The sequence below is a fragment of the Syngnathus floridae genome, chromosome 20, assembly GCF_059516105.1.
Source record: "Syngnathus floridae isolate MCC-2025c chromosome 20, RoL_Sflo_1.0, whole genome shotgun sequence".
NCBI lineage: Eukaryota > Metazoa > Chordata > Actinopteri > Syngnathiformes > Syngnathidae > Syngnathus > Syngnathus floridae.
In genome coordinates, this window is record NC_142432.1 from 6,801,915 (window position 1) to 6,824,055 (window position 22,141).

At 52.0% G+C, this 22,141-nt stretch overlaps 4 protein-coding genes across 12 annotated transcripts; 1 reads left to right on the forward strand and 3 right to left on the reverse strand.

Moving 5' to 3' along the window:
- Positions 1-444: 444 nt before the first annotated feature.
- Positions 445-6,094, reverse strand: inhbaa (inhibin subunit beta Aa). The gene is made up of 2 exons (XM_088363300.1): positions 5,377-6,094; positions 445-2,968 (listed from the first exon to the last, which is right to left on the reverse strand). Exons 1-2 carry the CDS (start codon positions 5,831-5,833, stop codon positions 2,136-2,138), a joined length of 1,290 nt encoding a protein of 429 aa, XP_088219426.1. The 5' UTR covers positions 5,834-6,094; the 3' UTR covers positions 445-2,135.
- A 2,180-nt stretch (positions 6,095-8,274) lies between these two features.
- On the forward strand, positions 8,275-15,166 carry nub1 (negative regulator of ubiquitin-like proteins 1). Of its 5 annotated transcripts, XM_088363292.1 has the most exons (17): positions 8,275-8,407; positions 9,031-9,254; positions 11,099-11,300; positions 11,506-11,635; positions 12,002-12,169; positions 12,294-12,358; positions 12,463-12,527; positions 12,648-12,845; positions 12,912-13,000; positions 13,097-13,203; positions 13,261-13,447; positions 13,524-13,631; positions 13,726-13,878; positions 13,965-14,111; positions 14,188-14,253; positions 14,334-14,499; positions 14,604-15,166. In XM_088363292.1, the coding sequence occupies exons 4-17, from the start codon at positions 11,519-11,521 to the stop codon at positions 14,741-14,743; spliced, it is 1,776 nt and encodes a 591-aa protein (XP_088219418.1). In that variant the 5' UTR covers positions 8,275-8,407; positions 9,031-9,254; positions 11,099-11,300; positions 11,506-11,518; the 3' UTR covers positions 14,744-15,166. The 5 variants fall into 5 exon arrangements, with proteins under 5 accessions (XP_088219418.1, XP_088219416.1, XP_088219419.1 ...); XM_088363290.1 differs by lacking the exons at positions 8,275-8,407; positions 9,031-9,254 and adding an exon at positions 10,859-11,000; XM_088363293.1 differs by lacking the exons at positions 8,275-8,407; positions 9,031-9,254 and adding an exon at positions 10,894-11,023.
- crygn2 (crystallin, gamma N2) lies at positions 15,054-16,155 on the reverse strand. Its single transcript, XM_088363309.1, has 5 exons — positions 15,999-16,155; positions 15,835-15,926; positions 15,608-15,764; positions 15,394-15,539; positions 15,054-15,325 (listed from the first exon to the last, which is right to left on the reverse strand). Exons 1-5 carry the CDS (start codon positions 16,017-16,019, stop codon positions 15,190-15,192), a joined length of 552 nt encoding a protein of 183 aa, XP_088219435.1. The 5' UTR covers positions 16,020-16,155; the 3' UTR covers positions 15,054-15,189.
- A 152-nt stretch (positions 16,156-16,307) lies between these two features.
- On the reverse strand, positions 16,308-21,995 carry LOC148381060 (uncharacterized). Of its 5 annotated transcripts, none has more exons than XM_088363284.1 (12): positions 21,871-21,995; positions 21,240-21,338; positions 19,975-20,515; positions 19,706-19,831; positions 19,169-19,436; positions 18,309-19,061; positions 17,943-18,232; positions 17,692-17,863; positions 17,505-17,616; positions 17,304-17,427; positions 16,914-17,235; positions 16,308-16,849 (listed from the first exon to the last, which is right to left on the reverse strand). In XM_088363284.1, the coding sequence occupies exons 3-12, from the start codon at positions 20,494-20,496 to the stop codon at positions 16,695-16,697; spliced, it is 2,844 nt and encodes a 947-aa protein (XP_088219410.1). In that variant the 5' UTR covers positions 20,497-20,515; positions 21,240-21,338; positions 21,871-21,995; the 3' UTR covers positions 16,308-16,694. The 5 variants fall into 5 exon arrangements, with proteins under 5 accessions (XP_088219410.1, XP_088219413.1, XP_088219415.1 ...); XM_088363287.1 differs by lacking the exon at positions 21,871-21,995 and having other exon boundaries at positions 19,975-20,132; positions 20,202-20,515; positions 21,240-21,864; XM_088363289.1 differs by lacking the exon at positions 21,871-21,995 and having other exon boundaries at positions 19,169-19,349; positions 19,727-19,831; positions 21,240-21,864.
- Positions 21,996-22,141: the final 146 nt, after the last annotated feature.

The window sequence follows — 22,141 nt, forward strand, 5'->3', positions numbered from 1 at the left end:
CGTCCGTCCGTCTCCGCTGACAACCCTGACTGACACTCAAGCGGCCTGCCTGTTGTTGTTGTTTGACTTTGGGCTTACGAAGAGCCGCAAGCTGCTTTAAAGAGGCGCCGACTGCTCTGCTTTGAACATCTTGCGGCGCTTTCAACGCCCTCATTGGCGTGTTTCCGATCGTTCGCTTCACTTGAGCTTTAACTCATCTCAATCGGTTCATTTTAGCACTGTGACATCATGAAGGGATGCAAATCAAGCAAATCGGATATATAGATCAAACTGTAATTAACACATGGATTGAGATAATGGTGTACTGCAGCACTACTTTTAGCTCCACAAGGTGCCTTTGAACACCGTGAATCAAAGGCATGATATTCTTTTTCCGCGCATGTCAAACCTTCCATTTGGCTTTCTTGCTCCAAAAGTTTCCATTTGACATAATCATACTCAGACGTTTGCGTTTGTTGTTTGAAACTTTAATGGGAAGCAGAAAAGTCCAATAAATTAGATCAGAAAATGTCACGAGCACATTTGTACATCAAAGCCACAATTTCCATATTTACAGAATAAAAAATAGGCTTTTTTTTATTCCTCGTCTTTCGTGTTCAGTGTCAACAACACCAGTTTTTCCTCCGTATTATTAATTTTTTTTTCTGGTCTCTTTTCGTGTGGCTGGGGCCGTTGGGAAGCGTCCGAAAGTAGCGCAGAACAAAAAGAGGTTTTTGGTGAAAGGCTGGAAAATGACAACATTTCCTTCCTCCCTGTGAAACACGTTGACTTGGAGGAGAAAAGCATTGTGGGAAATTTCTGAGTAGAAGCTCAACACTGCTCAGTCTTTTGGGGACGCGAATGTACATTTTAGAAAACGAGCTAACGTTCCAGCGTATTCGCACACACACATATACACGCACACACACGCACACACACACACACACACACACACGGGCCTCTTTGGTGTCTGAAAAGAGCTAAAAGTGAAAGGAAAGTCAAGCTGGTGAACATTTGACCAATCAAATAGTTTCACGCACAGCTAGCAGGTGGTTAGCTCGTTGCTACGCTAATGTTGTCGCCAGTGATGTCAGCAGAAGTTTTGTGTGTTTGAAGGCGGGGATCAAACCTGTGACCTGGAGTCTCGCTATAGTGCAAAAACATTTCGCAAATAACACGCATCATTATTATTATTATTATTAACATAAACAGTAATATTATTCATATATTCGTGACAGTAAACGTCAAACATGGTAACCATGGTAACATAGAAGTGTTTGGTTCCAGCAGCCAAGCCAACTTGTTTCATTCAAGTAATCTCAACACACACACGCACACACACACACACACACACTCGCGAGAGTGTCCATCTTTCATCCAGGTGCGTTTCAGCAAACAAAAGGAAAAAGTGGAAGTTGCTCAGAGTGAAACCCCAAATTATCGCCGTTCAATGTTTGCGTCCGCTAGGTTGCACTTTTTTGGGATGGGCGAGTCTGAACCCAAATGTAGTGTCGCATTTTTCCAAAAGGTGCCCAGCACGGCGCTGGAGCTACCGTTAGCCCGTCTATAGCCTTTTGTGTTGTTTAGTTGTGCTATTACGCAAGCGGACATTCATTCTTAGCTGGTTTGGTTGAACATTTTGGTGTTACAATACATTGTGGAACTCACTTTTGGCGCTATCCTTTAGTGGGACTGGCAAGGAAACACCTTGAAGCAAGCACCCTCGGCCTCTCGGTTGCTGCAAGCAAGAGCGCCATCTTTTTTTTTTTGCATTATGAAAATCTTTCATTTCATGACGGCTGGAAATTGAAATGTGAATATAATTTTAAATGTGAATGTGGAGATGTGGGAGGGGTCAAATTAATTTTTTTTTTTTTAATTTACTGTTCTTGGCAGATTTTGCCCGATGGCAGGTGAGTGTGGAACGTATCCCAAACAAGTTGCATAGTTTGTGGCGTGTCAGCCCCGCCGCCGCCGCCGTCGCCGCCATCATGGTCTCAGCCACACAAATAGGCCACGTCCACTTCATTCTTAACAAAAATATATTAATATTCATCTCTTTTCTTCCTTATTGTCTGAAAGTGCCCGGAGGACGGACGTGACCACCCCTCTTCACCCGACCCGATGCCTGACGCGTCTACCGTCCCGGTGAACGTCTAGGAGCATCCGCACTCGTCCACGATCATGTTGTGGATGTCCTTCTTGATGATCTTGTGCTCCTCGTTGTAGTAGAGCATGGACATGGCCCGCAGCCGCGTAGGCACGCAGCAGGAGCGCAGGTTCTGGAAGGGACTGTAGCCCCGCATGCGGTAATGGCTGATGACGTTGGAATGGAAGGAGAGTGCCGAGCCGGTGATGCTGGCCACGTGCAGCGGGCACTCGCCCTCGCAGTAGTTGGCATGGTAGCCGCCCGGCGCGATGATCCAGTCGTTCCAGCCGATGTCTTTGAAGTTGACGTAGAAGTGGCGCTTGCAGCAGACCCGCACTTTGCCATCGCACTCCAGGCCTCGCTTGCGCCGGCGCCGAGAGTCACCCGAGTCCTCCGGCCTCACGGCCGCCATTAGGAAGGGTCGGTGCGACTGCTCCCGTTGGGACGGCTCCTTCCGGTTGGCGCGCTGCTGTGACCCGCCTCCGCTGCCAGACAGCAGCACGGGTGTGGCGCCCACCTCGGCGCAGAGTGGGCAAGACACCCTGATGCGGAGCGCAGCGCCACCACCGCCTTCCAGAAGCGCCTGGACCGCCGCCGAAACTGGGAAGGTGTGCCAGCCGCTGCGGCGGGTGTCCACCGTCTTCTCTGCCAGCAAGATGTCATCCTGTGGCGAAGACGAGGGCGCACCCTGCTGGAACAGGCGGACAGCCACCTTGGCGCGGCTGCGGTTGTTCTTGGCCAATCGTAGGAAAAGCCACACGTTGGCCTGCTCCACCAGAGACACTTCGCCACCTCCGTCGTCTTTAGACAGGACAAAGGTCACCGTGTCCCGGGCCTCACCTGAGATACACAAGACGCACACGGTCAGCAGCAGGTAACTATGGAAACCCAACACTCACACGCATACTCTCTCATCGCGAAATTCATCGCCTTAAAAGTTAAAATGTGCAACATGAGTAGAGGAATAGCGAGCTTTTTTGTTTGTTTTTTTTCTCTCTGGAGTGGCAGCCATCCTCTTGCGAGTGTTCTCCGTCCTCTCTGAGAACGCCAACCACATGAAAAGCATCCTGTTGATTCTCAGCAAGCGTATTCCCTCCTTGACGAGCGTCAGGCTCAAAGGACGCGCAAACATGTGCATCCGAGTCCACGCCCTCTCGGCCTTATTGGCACCACATGTGAGTCTGCGTGCACGCGTAGCAGTTTGAAAAACGCAAAAGGACGTGAAACAGCTGGTAAATAAAAAGCCGCCAGCCGTCGTTCTTCTGGTGAGAGGAATGTCCTGAATGCCGAGTGACTCAAACGCGCTCGCCGTCGTCGCAGGCAAAAAAAAAAAAAGACAGGAGGAAAAAAAACATCCATCTCTCTGCGGCTTCTTTGCGCCGGCCCAGCTTTTCCATTCGGGCGGATCAAAGCTGGCTTGCAGACGAGATTATTCCCAGACAGGAAGAGAAAACAAGATGGCCAGACACGCCCACCCCCACCAATCGCAGCTCTGCTCACTCCCATCACTCCCATCACTCCACACCGGGCGCGCTATCGAGCCAACGCGAGGGCTTTCCTCATCGTGCGAGTCAAAGTTCGCGTCTATCCCGGTGGTCACTGCATCCCGGACTGGTCACTGGCCAATCACGGGCTCGACAACTCGACTGCCAAAATAATTTCCACGTACTTTTTGGAATTTCAAATGAAGTGCTGGAAGGGGTTCACCCTTTTGTAAGGGGGCTCGACCCCCTACTGGCCCCGGGGTAGTGGCAGGCCTGCTTGGGAATGAGTCAGTGGTTGTGACCCCACGCCCTGAGCGGCCACACCCCCACCTGCCACAGGTGGCGTGTGATTGGCTGAGACGAACAGCAATGTTGTTTGATCTGAACGAGCGACTCGCAGCTTTTCACACCCAGCAGTTTGAATCCTGACTGAGGAGCAACAAAGACTTCGCCAACATGGCCGACACATGAAAGTTCTCTGAGGAATGTCGCTAATGATGTGTTCAATTAAGTCCAATTAGCCAAATGCTCATGCACACGCACTCACGCCGGGGTTTTGTGTGTGCTCTACTAAAGGACGCGGGCATCTCCGCCAAGAATTCCGCCACGTCTTCTTTGCGGTGGCGTCTCACTCGGTCCAATTAATTAGCGAGTCGCTGAACGCATGGCTTGTCGGCAACAAAGGCGCGAGTGTCCTGGCCGCTGCGTCTTCTCACGGTGTCGCCTTCGAGCGCACAACAACACTTTTGATCTGGAGCTATTTTTGGATCGCCGGCCCCGCCTGCCGCCGTGGCGTTTGGGCCGGCGCCCTCCGCCGGCCGCCGAGGGCACGACGACATGACTTCCCGTCACACGTTTGAGAGCGTAGGCACGCGCGTGCGCTACTTTGACGCACTCGCTAAGCGACGTGTTTACAATGCGCTGATGTCATCTGCACTCGTATTGGGCCACGCGAGATGATCGAACATAATTGACGGCTTTTCAAACTTTTAACACCACCTATACCAGGGGTGTCAAACCCATTTTTTTTGCGGGCCGCATTGTAGTCATAGCTTCTTTCGGAGGGCCATTGTGACTGTCAACCCAAATAAATGTATGAGCATCTCATATTATATACAGTAAAAGCTACAAAACAAACTGAAAAATAACTTATTTTCAAATCAGACGAGTAAAAACTGGTCAAATATAAAAAAAAAGATATTATTAAAAGTAAAGACAATTTGCAATTCGAGTAATGACACGAATTTGATGCACAATTTGTCTTTGCGGGCCACACAAAATGATGTGGTGGGCCGTATTTGGCCCCCGGGCCTTGAGTTTGACCCCTGTGACCTAAAAACTTACCTAGCTGGACCACCACACCTCATTTATTTGAATCAATTTAATCCATTCGTAGCCCATAAATTGATCGATACTTGTTCCTCGAACTATGACCAACCAACATTATGACCAGCATAGTTGTGTAATAGGCCGAAGTGTTTATTAAAACTGAGACAAAATAAAAAAATGAGGAACAACAAACAAAAAGTGTTCGAAAACATTAGTAACATTCCTAACATTATGCACAGTTCGAACGTGAATACTGCCCAAAAAAAAAAAAAGATTTTAACTCATTCACTGCCATGTGGATGTCTTGGATTCTTTTGAAGTGAATGAGTTGAATGAATCCATTCAAAATTGTCATCAAGAGAAGTTGAAACCCAAACAGATGTATAATCACCGCATGCACTTTGCGTGTGCTCGCAACAACGGCATCGCACTCACCGGGCTCGGCGAAGGTGATGATCTCGGTGGCGTCTTGCTCATCGTCGTCGTCGTGGGTTCGGGCGACGGCGGCCGGCGGGGTCGTGACCCCTCCTCTCCCTCCGCCGCCGCCTCCCCCCCGGCCCCTCCCTTCGGACTCCCCCTCTATGTGCACGCTGCCGTCGTCGGCCACCCGACCCACGTGCAGCTTGCGCAAAGCATTGAGGAGCGCGGCACGGGGCACGGGCCGGGTGATGTTGGGCCTGGCGTGTAGGTGCAGCATGTTGAGGATGTGGCGCTTGACTGCCTCCACCACCTCCCGCTGGGCCGCATCCTCTTCCTGGGCGCCCTGGTTCCCATGTACGCCCGCCAGGGCACAGGAGGGGCAGCGCCCGGCGGGTTCGGCCGGGTCTGAAGACGACTGGCACACGTGCAGCAGGAGCAGGACGGCGCTGCTCAGCGCCGTCAGCGTGGACATGACGAAGGGGGAGACTTTTGGTTCCAAGTTAGTCCCGTTTGTAAAAAGGCGCACAGACGAGCGATGAAAGCGAGTCAACCTGTGGCGCTTGCGATCCTGGCGGAGATCCTTTGCGGCGATTCTGGCGGCTCTCCGCTTGCTCCCGGCTGAGTGATCCTTGAATGATCCTTGGCGCACTAGTTGAATGCTTTCAGCTGGGTGGGCGGAACTGCACTCGCTCGCTTGCTCTCTCGCTCTCTTTCTGCGCCGCGCTGCGCTCGTCCCTGGACGCCAAACTCCCCCCTCCCTCCCTCGCTCTCTCCCTCCCTCCCTCCCGCCGCTCGCTCTCACTCTCGCTGTCTTTGTGACTCACGCTCATCCAACTTTTACCTTCTCTGCTTCTTTCCCAGCCTCCCCCCCGCCCACCACAACCTGGTGGTCCCCACTTTGAACTTCCCCATGACTTGCCATGAGTGTCCGTCTGCATTGATTTAGACGTCATCTTTCCCGTCTGCGTCAGTGCCAGATGATGCGGTCAGGGCAGACGGCCACCCACCCTCAACCTCAACTTTTTTTTGGGGGCCCTCTGCTGATGCAGCTTCTTTGCCGAGAGTCCTGATCCTGGACATTTCTGAGCTGGAATCCATCACAGCCTCCGGTTTCCCTCTGAAGGCTAGCCGAGGTCCAAGGCTGCTTCCAAAAACCTTTCACGGATTCCCGGGGACATTAGAGCCACCTCCATCACAGCTTCTAATGTTCATCCAAAATATTGTCACTTTGTCATCACATTGAAGGGCTTCTGCAGTGGTTCCAACAACATTGGCTGCTTCTCCAAACACCATTTTCAAAATCCTGCAGTGCTTCTCAGGCCTTACTGTGTTGTTCTCAAAGGTGTTTCTAAAGACGTGGGTGGTTATTAGAACCCATCAGATGTTCTAAGACCTGTCAAAGGTTGCAGACTATTTTTGTAATGACCTTTCGAAGGTTCTAAGGTGAGGTTCAAGGGTGGTTCTGAAGACATTTGAGAGGACCTTCAAGCGGAGCCACTGCTTCTCCACATGGAGATGAGTAGCTTGATGTGGTTCCTGTGACCACCTTTTCTATTTTGGACGCTTTGTGATGTGTCCTCGGCATGTCCGGAAAACACCTCCCTGTTTGTGCGTGCGTACGTGCATGAGTAGGAAGCGTCGTTGCTGAGAAGTTCAGAGGAAAAGGGCTCCCACATCTGTTCTGACGTGTTTATGGCGTAACATCATCAGTGTGTGACTCGTCACTCGTCTGCACGCTTTCCTCAACCGTTGGCAGAGCGAGTCATCGTGTGATGGACGTTGGCGTCTCCAAAACTCCATTCAGTCTTTCACTTTTTCGTTGGTACGTCAAATAATCATCACCTGTACATGACAGTGAGGTCTTGTGACAGGTGGAACAATTCAGTGGCCTTCCAATAGAGGGTGCAAGCTCCAAAATGACCTTTCGGTGACTTTTTTGTTTCAATTTGTTGTTGACTGTTGAATTTATCGGATGGATTTTCATTTGCCCAAAATCAAACAATATGGAAAATTGTGTTTCTGTGTGGATGAAGTGCATCTTGGACTATATTTGACTGTTGATTGACTTTTGGGGGTGCCATATCGGGCCTTGTATGGGATTCCCAACATGCAAATAGAGCGACTTCCTCGAGTGACGCTTGATGTCACCGCACGTCCTTGGTTGCCCTGGCGACAGAGGAAGGCCGCAATCATTCACAACACTGCGTGTGTGTGTGTGTGTCGGGGGAAAGCCCGTGATCTCAGTGAGCCCTCGCCAGAGCGCCATATGTCCGATGTCCAAACAGGAACAGGAAATGATGGGAGACAGCCAGAGGGGGAGGAGGAGCTTAGACACACCATCAAGTTCACGTCCCTGGCGTATCCTAACACGGCTACCGTGTGTGTGTGTGTTTGTGTGTGTGTGTGTGTGTGTGTGTGTGTGTGTGTGTGTGTGCGTGCGTGCGTGTGTATGTGTGTGCGCACGCACGTGCTGACTCAGCATTTGCTGAAGTTATTTGAAACACAAACATTCTCCTCACATTGTCTCTTTCCTCAACATTCTGACGTCTTCTTCCCGTCTACGCCAGTGTGGCATTATTAAATAACACACTTGGTGTGTGTTGCGTAGGTGTGAACTTGTCCGTGCGTAGATGACCGCGTGGGTGCGTGACCGCTTGTAGCTGAGTGTGTATAATTTTGTACAGATGATGTCACTTCTTTCCTTGAGACTTTTGTGGACTTTTATTTTGAAAAGACTCTTCTTACTTTTGCCAGGGTGTTTCCCGCACGCCGAGGCCGACGATGATGTGGGATGAAGACGATGGAGGAAGGTTAGCAGACGTGATGACACATCAAAGTGTTGACGTGTGACATCATCAATGACAGTCAAAGACCTCGTCTGCGCCGTCACTTTTCCTCTCTGAGTCAAACGCGTGCACGTCATTGTGGTCTTACTCGCGTTGACAACTTTTTTTTTCCCCTACTTTGTCTTCTACAGACAGAACGTCTGTCTCACTGTCTCAACGCTGAAACTCACACCAAGTGGAGCGTCTGCTCTTCTGCCAAGGTGAGCCATTTGATTGATAGCATATTTTTTGTTGTTTTTTAGTCAAGATTTGGAAATTGCCCTGTTGTAGTGACTGAGTTCACCCACATTCCCTTGCTCGATCACAAAAGGATGCAACACTGCCATCTACAGGGATGTGTTCGTCATTAGAGTGCTGGAACCCCCTTCCACGCCTGCCCATTAATAATACGTACTTGACGGGTATATTCATCACAACTGTCAGTCTGTGTTTGTTAATAAGTCAATGAGTTCATGCGCCATCATAAATTTGTCATCATAAACACGTCATCATAAAATCTTAATGCAGAACGTCCACCGTAACATCATGCTTGTGTGCGTATGCGTACTCTACAAATTGCAGAGTTGAAGTCATGTGAGGACATGTAAAGCACACACACACATACACGGGCATTCCTCCGCAGTGTGGGGAATGTCGATGAGGACGAGCAAGCGATCGGTCTCAGGCGGCCCGAGTCAGTCGAGCGTGCCGAGGAGAAAATAAGCAACGCCAATGACGTGCCGATTAGATTTCGATTGGATGTGGCTTGAACATATACGTGATGGACTTTGCCCGCAGCTGATGAATTATTCATATGGATTGATGTGTTTTGGTGTTGTTTAAGGTGAATGCACTTGAAAGCGAGGCAGAGCATGGATTTGATTGGCCGCCCGGCAGCTGGCATCAAAGGCCGAGAGTCGAGTCAGGACAACGGCAGCCACGCCGCTCCGCAGCGCTCACCTTAAAAGCACTGACTCCCAAACTTTTTCATCACACTTTGGGTGCATTCTGCAAAACAACCAAAGCGCTTGCTTGCGAAACAAAAGGCGGTTTCGATGGATTTCAAAGGTAGTGAATCTTAGAGGTATTTCTTTCAGATGTGTCATTTTCCTACATTCCAACACGCATTTAACAGCATGCCGTGTATTTAATTAACACACGAGGCCTGCTGCTCTGATCTTTGACCTGTCTTCTGTGGCAGCGTGTATGGATGACTTCCTGTCATGTGGCCCGCCTGTCCAACGATGCACTGCGGCGTCGACGGCAGGTCGCTCGGGGAGCGTCATTAGCATTATTAGCGTCATCATTAGCATCATTAGCGCGCCGCCTGACGCTTCACACGGCTTCAAACGCGCTCGCAAGGCGGCAGCGGCAGCGCTGCTTGTTCCCGGCGGGGCCTGAACGCAGCAATATGTGTGTGTGTGCGTGTCCTACATACGCTCACTGATGAACTTCACCTGAACTCTGAGCCGCCTTGTATGGCCCCGCCCGCACGTAACCATGGAAACGCACGATAAACTCACCAGGCCACCATTCACACATCCATCCACCTATTCAGCCTTTCATTTTTTTATTAATTCATCCATCGTCTATTTATCAAGCTTCAGTCATTCATTCCTTCGCCCGTTCATCTCTGTAGTCATCCAATTGTTTTCATAAATTAATTTGTTAATTTGTGAATTGATTATATCAATTTTTTTTCATTCATCCAGTCGTTTGTATATCCATTCCTCTGTCTATTCATCCATCCATGTAGTCTAGCGTCATTTATTCCTCCCATCATCTTTCCATCCCGTTCATTCATCATATGAAGCAAGTCAAGACAGTCCCCCTACCCTCCTCCTTCCCCCAAAAAATGAAGAAGCAAGCTGACTGATGGTTTGAGCAAGTAGACGGGCGCCCGGGGGCAGCCCGATTGATTGATGATGGGCTGTCGGGAAGCTTTCCGCCCGCAGGAAGCACCAGCGTTATGGAAAAAAAAATTGCCATTCAAGCCAGTCGGGCTGAAGATGATGAGGAGGTGGATGATGACGACCACCAAGACGAGATTGAAGGCCAAGAAGCAAAGTTTGCACCCAGCAAGAAAAGCGCGTTTCACCTTTCACTTGAAGGACAAGGCCAAATCCCCCGAGCGGACATCGCAGCTCAGCGCTCGCTGATGGATGCACGGCAGGTTGACGTTTCTTGACACGTGCAAAACGTCCCGACGGATTCGACCAGGCGCCGACGTTCGCAGCGAGGAAACGTCATTGCAACGCATGCTAAAGTACCACAAACAAGTACAGCATGAACAAAGGAGAATGGAAATGGACCAGGCAAATCTGAATCTCTTCAGCAGGAGTCACACGTGTATTCTTCTCCACCAAAATGATTTTCGTGCTTTTCTAAAATTTCTCCATTCTACTTCCACCACTTTTCTCCACCGATTCAAACTGCTGCAACTTGTATATGCAATTTTCAGCTCGTTCAGGACATCTGGAAACTATTTTTCACATTTCTCCCAATTAAGCTATGAAACCTACAAATTATGATCTATTTTATACATTTAAACCAATATGAAAAGGTTCAAATCATTCGGGACTAGTAAGTACCGTCCCACTCAACATTTAAATAATTACACAATGTCACGTTAGGAGTTCTGTTTTATTGTCATGTTAGTGCTGCCACCTGCCGGCGGAGGGGCCGACCAACATGTCAGCCAATAACAGGACGTGACGTGTACGCCCAGTGTTTACATCGCCACATCTGACAGTTAATCGGGAGTCGCCGATGGTGTCGGGGTACACTTGCCTGCCTTATGTGCCGACACCGATGGTTCGATTCCCACATATGAATGTGTGGGTGGGAGGAGTGAACAGAGAAGGACATGGAATAGTGGTAACCCCTCGCTAACTTTCGCTTTTGCTTTTCAGGCCAACTTTCGTTTCCGTAAAGCAGCAGAAAAGATCGTCTCTTGAACAGTGGCGTCACTCCTCCAGCAATGTCGGAGCAGCTTTGTGTCGCTGTGAACGGCCCGGCTAGTAAGAGCTCTTCGTAATTGAGTGCATCTCAGGAGGCGTCGCGTCTTATAAGTGAACAAGCAGAAACTCAAGCAGGGAAGGTAAGAAGAGCAAGGTGAGAAACTCCAAGTTTCACTAAAAGACGTTGGAAGCGTACACGTCGGCCCCTTTAACGGCGACGTTCTCGCGCTTGGCGCCCATCCTTCACGTTCGCGTTACGTTAGCGTGCTGAGCTAATAGCATGAAGGCAACTTTTCGGACGCGGTGTCGGCCGGCGGACTGACTGCACTTTAAAGTGCGTGCGTTGTGACGTCACTCAGATTCTCATCGAGGATGGCGGAGCAGAACGTGGAAGCCAAACTGAAGAAGCTCTTGAAGCAAGATAAGATCCAACTATGGATGGCACCTTACACCCTCGACGCGCAGCAACCCGGACACACTCACATACAGGTCACCATTTTACTTGGACGAATCACTTGTGCAACCATGATTGGTTTTGATTGTGACGGCGTGTGTCCAACAGAGGGCGCGCCAAAGTCACCATGGTAACCAACAACAATAATATGCTATCTTCGCAATGGTCAGATAATAGTCATCATACAAGTGGTGGAGGGCAACATGCAAAGTCCACACAGTAAGGCTAGTGACCAAATCCAACCGTGAACCTGAGTGCTACGATGCGCTAACCACTCATCCACAGTGCTGCCGTTCCATCAAATATGCTGAAGCTTTTCATGCAGTCACATGCACAATTGTGTACGTTTTGTTCTGGTGTCGATCCTGAGTTTTTGTTTGCTTTACCGCTTTGTCTTCCAGGAGCTGGCGGAGCGCTACGGCGCCCTGCTCCACATGCAGGTGTCAGAGGTCGCGGGCGCTCTGGAGGTCATCCGCGTGCAAGCGCTGAGGAGAGGTCAGCGGAACCAGACCTTCAGGGAAACCAATATGGCCACCGTAGAGCTGCTGCTGCCACGAGACTGCCACAAGGTACAGCCTCATTCTTCCCCTTCGGCAGTGGCTTAAAGCTGTATTTGGAATTTTTACCAATTGGGGGTCGGTCTGGAATGTTGCCCCTGCGATAAATGTGCTAGTGTGTCTGTGCTGCTTCCAGGACAGCAAGTCAAAGATGTTTATGGAGACCAGGCTGGATGTGTCTGCTCAGGATCTGATGGACAGGTAAGCCGTGCCCAATACCATTTGGTGGCACCATTCATACCCAATACGGAACCAGCGCAAGTATGTCAAAGATGCTAACAAGCTAACTGTGGCCTGTGCGGCAGGATCGCCCAAGAAGTCGGCCTCAAATCCTTCAAGGTGATCCTGAATGGGAAAACGTTGAATAGCGGTGAGTTGAGAAGATGGTGGAAGACATTGGAGCTTTGTCCCATTCACCATGCAAACAATCATCTTCATCTTGTTTATTTTCTTCAATTTCCAACTTGGTTGGTTTTGGAACCCTCCTCAGGTTTGCGCTTGGACCAGCAGGGCGTTCGCAACCACAGTAAGATGATGGTCCTCAAGGCCAGCGGCATCACTGCCACCGCCGCTGCTGGCCAGTCCACTTGTCAGGACGCCAACGACGCCAACGCCGCCTCGCAGTCCACCTCGCACGACCACAGCGTTCAGCGCACACACAGAGGCTTTGAGATCCTGTCCGAGCGAGGTAAACACCCTCACGCGTTAGCGTGCTAACTCTTCAGGAACATTGAGGAACGCTTGCGATTGACAGACGACAGCGACGACCTTCGGACCACGCCTTTCCTGGAAGTCGCCGACCAGAGGGGAAACCCGCTCAAGATCCCCCACAAAGAGAAGAAGGTAGGTTTTCTTCTTTTTTATACAAATGAGTGGAAGTAGTCAAATGTGAGACACAAGAGCAAGCCTGTTATTTGTTCAAAATGGATGTCACTGCAGGCGCTGATCCTCGCCATGGGCCTGCACGAGAAGGGACGGGCCCTCATGAAGAGGAAACGCTACGACGACGCACTCTGTCACCTCCTGCAGGCTGACCTCCACTTCAGGTGAGGAGGAAGAGGAGGATGACAATGATGATGATGACGACGTGTTTGTGCGTGTAGCGAGTGCGGCTCCGAGCTTCTGGGCGCAGTCGACAACCACGGCGTGCTGCAGTTGGACATCGTTTGGTGCTACCAAGCCTTGGAGGCCTTGTCGTGTCTGGATGACGGGCGGGAACGTCTGCGACTGGCCGAGGACTGCTTCCTCAGATGTTACGGTGAGCAGCAGCAGAGGCTGCTCATGATCAAGGTACGTGGGCACGTTCATTGATACAAGTAACAACAGCCAAAGAGTTTTTTTTCTGAAGATGTGTGTGTACGTTCAGGGCAACACGGGGCGGGAGGAGGCGCTGTTCCTGCGCCTGCACCTCCTGCAAAGCCTGCTGGCTTTCGTGGACGGTAACGACCTTCAAGCCCAGCAGCAACTCGAGCAAGTAGGAAGCGCTCGCTGACCACGCCGCTGCTAAAGATCGCCGCAGTCTTTTGACTGCCGATGGCCAGCCGCTGACCATTTTGCGTTTGCGTCAGGTGGAGTCGCTGTACACACGCTTGTGTCCCGATGCAGACAAAATGACTCAGCTGATGGTTCTGGGCTTCAGCGAGCGAGAAGCTCGACTGGGCCTGCGAGCGTGTCACGGTGACGTGCACGAGGCCGCCATGCTTGTGAGCAACCAGAGACAGGTAACTGGTCCAAAGCTAACGCTCGAGACTTTTGTCTGACGCATGCTCGCGATTTCCTCTACATGTGCTGTCGCTACGGTGACTAGGAGAGGGAGGAGCTAAGGCAACGGGAGCGCCGCAAGCGCCAGCAGACTAAGGCTGCCTTGGCCGTCCTGGCCGAAGCAGGCTACGGCGCCAGGGAAGCCGCCGCCGCGCTACGGCGGGCTGAAGGAGACGTGGACCGAGCCTTCCAGGTCAGCGTGCTCGCCTTGTGTGGCGCCACAGGCCGCCGCTGCCGAGCGCTAACCTTCTCTTGCCGCTCGCTTTCAGATCCTGCTGGACGCCAGCCAGACGCTCGCCACATCCGATTGGAACGCGGATGAGAATCTGCAGCAGGTGAATTGCCCGCTCTTTATCTCACAAATCAATCAGTTGATGGATTGATCAATCAAGGTCGCGCTTGCGTGTATGTGCAGTTGCTGTATTTGGGCTTCGAGCGGTCGTCGTCAGAGGCGGCGCTGGCGTTGGCGGGCGGCGACGTCCAATTGGCCACCGAGCTGCTGATGGACAACCCGGGAGCCGTCTTCACGGCGAACTCGTCCCCCTGGGAGGAGGAGCCCGCCACCTCGTCCAGCTCCGCGGGTAGGCCTTGTCACAACTCTTGAAACGTTGGAACATGTTTCTTTTTTTTTTTTTTTTATATATATATTGTATGTGAAAGCTGACGCAAATGTATTGTGGGTCAGCAGACGACAGCCAGCTGGTGAATGAGGTTCTGGAGGACATCCCGCGTCACGAGGACGACTACTTGGACCTGACGCTGGAGGAGGAGCTGCAGCTCATCAACACCATCAAGACGCACCTGGCGCGATCCCTGGCGCATTGACCGCGCGGTCGGTGCCAATTGATCCCATGACTAGCTCAGTCTCCATTATAAAAATCGGGGAAAGGAGAATGTTTGATTAAAAACAAAATCTATTTTTACATAAATTACTAGATGTGCATTTAAAAAGGACTGTCTCCCTCCTCTTGACACAATTTGAGTCAAACTTCTTTCATTTTTTAAATGTGAGCCTCGACATGGTGAGCAGTCCGTTGTTTTCGGCCCAAACTGGCCCGGCGGGGACCCCGGCAAATGGACAGATTGACGTTTTGCCGTGCGTGTAACAGGAAATGAGATGGGAGCGCACGCAGGACAGGAAACAATGTCAGACTTTTATTTTGGCAAAGGTGGCGGTCTTCCTGGGCTCGGCCGTCTGGAGGAAGTTGACATGAGGAAAAGAATCATTAAAAAAAAGTTTTCTCTTCATGACGTCTGCTTGCTTGGCTCCTTCAGAAATAGTTGACCACTCGTCGGATGGACTGGATGTTGGGGTTCTGCGCCTGCCACTCGTTGGGGCTGGAGTAGTTGCCGCGCTCCAGCACAAACATGCGGCCGCGGAAGTTGGGCTCCTCGTACATCACCCACCTATCCATGGGACACGTGTGAGCCGAGGGATGGACGGACAAGCGGGCGGGCGGCGGCCGGTTACTCACGCGCCGTCTCCGAACACCTTGACGGAGTTGATGCAGTTCTTGGCCAGGCCGCGGCTCTGCAGGAAGGGGCAGTCGTCGCACACTTCAACGCTCTGCCCCGAGAAGTTGGGACCCTCAAACAGCTCCATGCGGTAATGTTCTCCGTGCTGTGAGCGCACAAAAAACGTTTTCACACAAGTCTCCCTTTCATTGTGTATGTGTGTGTGTGTGTTACCATGCGAACAGGCTTGCAGGAGCCCATGTGGTCGTTGTGGGAGTTCCACCTGTGGAATTCGGGGTATTCGCCATGCTCCAGAATGTACTGCTGGCCCTTGAAGTCAGGGTGATCGAAGCAGATCCAGGCGCCGCTTTCCACGCGGATGGAGTTCACCCTGACAAGCACACGCACAGCTGGTACCTTGAATATGTTGGGAAAAGCACTTTTTTTTTTTTGCCACTCACCTGTTCATGAAGCCACGGTCCTGGAAGTTGTCGCAGTCACCTCTGACCTCCAACTTCCTGCCAGTGAAGCATTTCCCCTCGTAGAAGGTGATCTACGCAAGGAGACGAGGCACCGGTGAGTTCACCGTCAAGTTGTGATGGGTCGCCAGCGACCGCTCACTCACCTTGCCCGAACACTGTGACATTTTGCGTCGTCCTCACGCAGCACCACGTAAGGCTTGTAGGCCAGCCAAAGTTGGACGGTGCAATTTATAGGCAGGCGGCGCCGGCGCACGCTCCGACACAAAAGGAATTTTGTGAGCGGTCGGCGCTTTCCTGCAACCTGCTGCGTGCGCACATTCCGTCTCAATGGAAAGCGCACACGTCAGGCCTCCGCTCCGGTGACGTTGTCACCGTCCCCGCACTTGACGTGACGAGGGGGAGGAGCAACATGACGTCACCTCATGGCTCGTCAATTCCAAAAAAAGGCGAAGTACGATGAATCGCTTTATTGAATATTTCCAAGCAGAATATCATACAAATGTGACCGAGTGCTTTTTTTTTTTTTTTTTTTTTTTTTAAGTTGGTGGAGAATATATAAAAAAAACAAACAAAAAAAAGACATCACATTTTCAGCAATCACGTACAAAGGTCACCTATCTTCATTATTATTTGGCCGTTTTTACACACACACTCACACGCTCGCACACACAGTGGTTAAGTGAGCTACAGGATCGATTTGTCATGAACATCAGACTCTAAAAAAAACTAAATAGACAAATTTGATATATTAAATGTTGAAAATCTTCAGCAGCTTATGGACAAAAGGACTCGCTTGGTTCTTTTTCAATTTATGCACCTCGGCTCCTCGTTTTCCCACTTTACAGGTTTTTGAGCGCGTTGATGTGCGCACAGATCTTGAGCGCGGGTCCGAGTTTGATGTTCATGCTGCCCATCAGATGTTCTTCGGTCAGCAGCAGCAACGCTTGCCCATCGATCTCCTGAAGGCGGAAAGCCGACGAAACCTCGCCACAGCCTAAAGCGCGCAGACAAACCGGATGGATGCATCGGGATGTAAATGTGTGTGCGCGGGCGTTTACCTGGCAGCGTGTGTATGAAGGCTGTGACGTCCTCGACAGTCCACTGCGAGGGTTCGGGCTTAAAGGTGCTCGTGGGTGTGGATGGGGTCGCCGCCGGCGACGTCCTCACTCTCTCTGACGCCGGACTCTCCATCCTGGTCGACACAGCGGCCACTGGTTCCTCCTCCCCTTCGTCTTCCTGCTCTTCCTCCTCGCCTGCTGCCTCCATGTCCTCCTCTTCCTCCTCGTCTTCTTGGTGATGCTCCTCCTCCGTCGCCACCACAACTTTCTTGTCCTCTTTGGCATCCTTCTCTTTACGTCCAGCGCTCCAGAGATCACGAGGCTGCGGACGCATCAAAAAGTTCACATCACGGTCGCTATGACACGAAGGCGTGCTTTTGGGTTTGTTACCAGTCTGAGCAGGAGCGGTTTGCCCGGCACGGATTGCGCCCTGTTGAGAACCGGCCGTGGCGGCCTGTCACCACGGCTACCGGCGCTCAGCGCCCGCAGCCGCTTGGTCAGGCGTACGTTGAACCTGCCGGGAAATTTGGTGTCACCGTCGTGTTGTTAATCTTTTGCCTAAGAACGATTTGTGGCTCTGCCGAGTCTCACCCGCGAGCGCAGGAAGTCGAGCAGAAGCGTTTGGAGCGCATGAAGTTGTGGGCGTGGCCTCTCTTGCCGCAGAACTGGCAGTGCAGGACGGCGCGCTCGCAATGGGAAGCTCCTGAAAGGCAAAGATGACTGATGGGGCCGTCTCGAACCACCCAGTGATTCTTAATGCAGCCAAAGAGTCCCGTACGTGTCCCGTGTTGTTGCGTGTCTTTGCCGTCCTCGTCTTGCGAGTCTGTAGAATGTTCAGAATGTTCCGTCGCCTCCTCTGTCGCCGTCACGGCCGTCTTACTCCCGTTCACTTCCTGCGCCGGCGGCGGTGGCGCCGCCTGAGGAAGCAAAAGCAGCGACGAGCGGTTCACCTGAAACAAGCAGACGGGAGGTTGCACCTTCATGGCAACTCGTGTGCGCGTGTGAGTGTGTGTATGTGTGCGTGCATACAGGAAAGGGTTGCAGTCCTTCCTGTATGACGAAGCCTTCGACCACGTGTGTCAAGACGTCTCTGCCTTGAGGCCATGGCCCGGTCTGCCATGGCCTGTCCGTTGCTCGGTCCTCGGGCCCGTCTTCCGATGGGTCTGGAGGCGGCTTCGCTTCTGTCGCGGTTTCGCTCGCACGTCTGTTCTCGACGGCCGGTTGCGACCGGCTGAGGTTGAGCGGCTGGGCAGCGGCATGAGACGCAGGATCCGTCCACGGAGACGAGGGTGGGGACTGTGATGACAGGCTGGACAATGCTGGAACAAGTTGCATAAGGACACACTTTAGACAATAAACACAAAAAAAGTCCGCACAAAACACGGGACGTGTTACCTGAGTGGTTGTCGGAGTGCGCCGACACGCTCTCATTGATGATGTCACTTCTGTCGTCAGTGATGCGTTCACAGAGTTCCTCCTGGCCGGTCTTGTCTGCAGGAAGTTCCGGCGCCTCGATGGCACGTACGCAAGCTTCCGGAGGCCGGACAGGAAGCGCTTCCGGAAGATCAGTCTCGGTGATGTTTGATTCTGTCGGCGTCCCTTTGAGCGCTTGTGGCCGAGCGACAGGTGATGGCACCTCAGTGGCAGCGGCGGCGCCTTCCTCTTGCAGCTCCATGGGCTGTTCCCGGTCACCGTGGTCTTCTTCCGGCACCTCCATTTGCTGTCTCTCCAGAAGGTCAGCTTCCTTCTTCGCCTCCATCTTGACTGGTTCGTCCTCATCTTCCCGTCTTTGGTCTTTTTCAGTCACATGGACATCGTGGAGGCCCGCTGGCGGAGCCTCGCTGTCCTTCCGGCGGGGAGGCGACGTGACGCTTTGAGAAAGCGGAAGCGCTTCCCGTCTGCTCAAATTCGGCCGTGTGACAGACTGCGGCGGGCGGGCTGAAGAGAGAGCGATAATTTGTAGGCGCCTGGATGCGGATGGCGGCGTCTCTGAGGACGAAGCGGCGAGCGGCGGGACGGTCACGGGGAGGACGCCGATCTCAGCCGGCGGTGGCTGCGTCTGGAGAGCGGCGGAAACCCACGGCGACAGCGCTCGCACGCACTGCAGTTTGGGCCGCAGAGGGACGGCTCGCACCGGCGAGTAGAGCGCTTGAACCGAAAAAGACAAGCACGAGGTGAGCATATAACCACTTTCCAAGAAATCATCATTGTTTCAGCCGTTCCTAATGAAACGACCGCAGAAGAGAGCGCCTTACTCGGAGGCGGTACCGACAGGTGGCGGCAGGGTGCGGTTGGCGGACGTGGCCTCAGAGGAGGGAAGAGCGCCGTCTGCGGACGGGAGAGCGGAGGCGGGGCCGAGGCGGGGGGCTTCAGGCGCAGTGAGGGGGGCGCAGCCAAGGCGGCGGGCAGGGCCGGCCTCGGAGTCACGCTCTGAAGCTGCGCGCCACAAACGGACACGAGACAAGAAGAGGCCACTGTCAAGCGGCGGCCGACAGCGCCGCTCGGCGTGCCCGCGTTGCTCACCTGGGACGGAGGAAGAGAGTCGGCACGTTTTGTTTTTATTTTCTCAATGGAAACGTTTTAGTTTATTTAATCAGTTTGCTCTCTGACAAACTCGCTCAACAACTTCAGTTTGCTTGCTCAGGGCGATCAAGTCACGGTATTGCACTATGGTACACGACAAACAGCGCATAGCGGGACTGTAACGCGAAACCTTTGGGATGCTGCCTTCACTGTCACCATGGACACGGCAGCATCCCCACAGACGCTTCCGTGCATTTGTGCGTGTTTACCATCTGAGTTCTGAGCAGCACCTGCTCTTGCCCGGAGCCTTTGAGACCTTTTCCCAGGAGCAAGGCCTGTTGGGAAGTCCTGTGCCTGGCGGAGCCGGGCGAGCCTGCCGGGTGAGGCTGCGGCACCTGTACACAGCGGTTGTTACGTTAGCTTAGCACAAATGTTCTTCTTGGGGATGTCAAATGAGCTTAACCTGTTGATGTGACTTCAACTTTGGCCACCAAGATGCCACAAGAGGGCAGCAAAACTGTCTAAACGAAACATCTACCTGTCTTCCAGGTGGACTAGCAGGTGTGTGGAAGGGCGTGATGGTGTTGGAGGTCGGCACGGGAACACTCCTTGCGCTCCCATTGGTCAGCACCATGGATGTTTTGGCTGAAGAGGCGGTTGTTGACAAAGATGGCGAAGAAGAAGAAGTGGTGCCCCCTACAGAAGAAGACGAGACGTGCGCGGTGGTCTTGGAAGCGCAGGGCAGTATGGGGCGAGCGTACGTACGAAGGGCGGAACTCGCCGTGGTGGTCAGTTTAGGGGGGGCGGGGACCAGGACGTGAGGGGAGGAAGTCCTGGCTGCCGCCGCCATCTTGGGTGTGGAGAGGGATGGCGCGGGAGTGAGCGGTGGCGGCGGGGAGGACGTGACGGGCGTCTGCGGGGGCGCCGGCAAGTCCTGCAGCAGCATGGGGTTGGGTGTGAGGCGGGGCGGCGTTGGTGTGCCGGCGGCAGCCGAATCGGAGGAGGAAGAGGAGGCCGGTCCACGGTCTGATTGGCTCGCACCACCCGCCTCCTTGTCCATCCTGCAACGCTTTAACGATCTAGAAATAAACACGCAATTAGGATCGCAGGCTGAGATGAATGGAAATGCTATTAATTCTTTTGGGCATCCCCACCACCAAAGAACCAACATTTATGTGGTAAACTAATGTGAATGGGATACTTTGACTAACAAATCGGAATAACATCATGAAATTGAAAGTAACAAATTCAACAGTGCATCATGCTATAATGCTTCGATTCAGCTAATTTTGCTTTATTGTAAATAATTCAATCTAGTATCCATACATTTATTTCTCCACCTATCTATGCCAATGACGTGTAGTGAGTGGATGAGCAATTAGATGCTCTTCCACTAGACGGCAGTGTCCATGATGATCAGTGAAGCCACTTTTTCGGTGTTGTGCTGTGAAATTTTTCGCACGTCAAATTTGTGCCTTGGCTAAATATCGAGCTTGCAATGAGAAAAAAAATTCTATTCTGCCCATTGGGTGAGTTCGTCATGCAAGCAGGTGCACGGCAACGCACGACAGCTGCATGCTAACACATTATTATTACTATTATATTCATATCGTATAATAAAAATGATGAGGATTAGCGCCGCGCCAGCTCGTCATGTGGACTCACTGTGAAGTGTTAGAATAATAAAAAAATAAAAACACGGAGGCAGGCCTCAGCTAGCAAAGTGTCAGGCTAACTACACGAGTGATGCTAAGCAAGTGTCAGCTGGGTCGACTCGGCTCGGCGGATTCGGCGGGTTCTTGCCTCCTGGCGTCAGCGAAGCGCGGCGGCCCGGTCCATCCGCTCCTCCATCCGCTCCACGGAACATTCTCACGCGATGACGCGCTCGCGGTGTCAGCAAGCCTGCCAGCCAGCCAAAGGGAGAGATGGGCGTGTGGTTGGTTAGTGTAGTGGTTGGCTCAGCCCTCCACTGTACCGGACGGTGTGCACTAGTGCACTGGTGAGGGCTACTAGTGGAGTCTGAACGAGCGCAGTCGCTGTCAGTGGCGACTTCCTCGTCACCCGAGATGTCAAATAGACATTGACCCCGCCTTAGCCCGGAATCGCACGAAAACGTCGTCGCCATATTGAATGTGGCAACGCAGCTCCAAAACTAACATTTAGACCAGTGCTACATTGGCTTACGAGTTTCATCGTGCCGTGATCTAACTCGGATTCAATGTATGGGTCTATCGTATAAATTATCCCAAATAAAAAGATTACAAATGTTATTGATGTCTCCCCTAAAGAACACTATTATTAATATCCTATTGTCAACAGATGACCAACAATTTTGATGTTGTCTTCTTTGTTTTCAGTTATTTATCTAATTATTGACAGTAACATACAATATACTTTATCAATAACAATTTATGATCACGACAAGACTAATTACTGGTTGAAGTCTGTAGGGCAGAAGACTTCCTGAAACACATAGAGCTCAGGTGGTGACGTCTTACACTCACGGCGATTGGCGAGACTACGGGTGACACTTGAGGGACTTGTCAACAAATCCTCAAATGCGACGTCACACTTTCGTGTGCCAGCTTCGTCAAGACACGACTGAAACAGCATTGTTCTGGCAAGCAGAAATATGCCTTCCAAAATAAAGTCCACTATGAACTATGAGCTGTTGTGACGTCACATTCTCAATACCTGATACTGCC

Coding starts and splice junctions, on each gene's coding strand:
- inhbaa (XM_088363300.1), bottom strand. CDS start 5,833: ATGTCCACGCTGACGGCGCTGAGCAGCGCCGTCCTGCTCCTGCTGCAC. Junction 2,969..5,376: donor CATCACCTTCGCCGAGCCCG/GTGAGTGCGATG, acceptor TGTGTATCTCAG/GTGAGGCCCGGGACACGGTG.
- nub1 (XM_088363292.1), top strand. CDS start 11,519: ATGGCGGAGCAGAACGTGGAAGCCAAACTGAAGAAGCTCTTGAAGCAA. Junction 12,170..12,293: donor TGCCACGAGACTGCCACAAG/GTACAGCCTCAT, acceptor TGCTGCTTCCAG/GACAGCAAGTCAAAGATGTT. Junction 14,112..14,187: donor ACGTGGACCGAGCCTTCCAG/GTCAGCGTGCTC, acceptor GCTCGCTTTCAG/ATCCTGCTGGACGCCAGCCA.
- crygn2 (XM_088363309.1), bottom strand. CDS start 16,019: ATGTCACAGTGTTCGGGCAAG. Junction 15,927..15,998: donor TGTCACAGTGTTCGGGCAAG/GTGAGTGAGCGG, acceptor CTCCTTGCGTAG/ATCACCTTCTACGAGGGGAA. Junction 15,326..15,393: donor AAGGTGTTCGGAGACGGCGC/GTGAGTAACCGG, acceptor TCCCATGGATAG/GTGGGTGATGTACGAGGAGC.
- LOC148381060 (XM_088363284.1), bottom strand. CDS start 20,496: ATGGACAAGGAGGCGGGTGGTGCGAGCCAATCAGACCGTGGACCGGCC. Junction 18,233..18,308: donor GCACTCCGACAACCACTCAG/GTAACACGTCCC, acceptor AACTTGTTCCAG/CATTGTCCAGCCTGTCATCA. Junction 17,428..17,504: donor TCGACTTCCTGCGCTCGCGG/GTGAGACTCGGC, acceptor ATTTCCCGGCAG/GTTCAACGTACGCCTGACCA.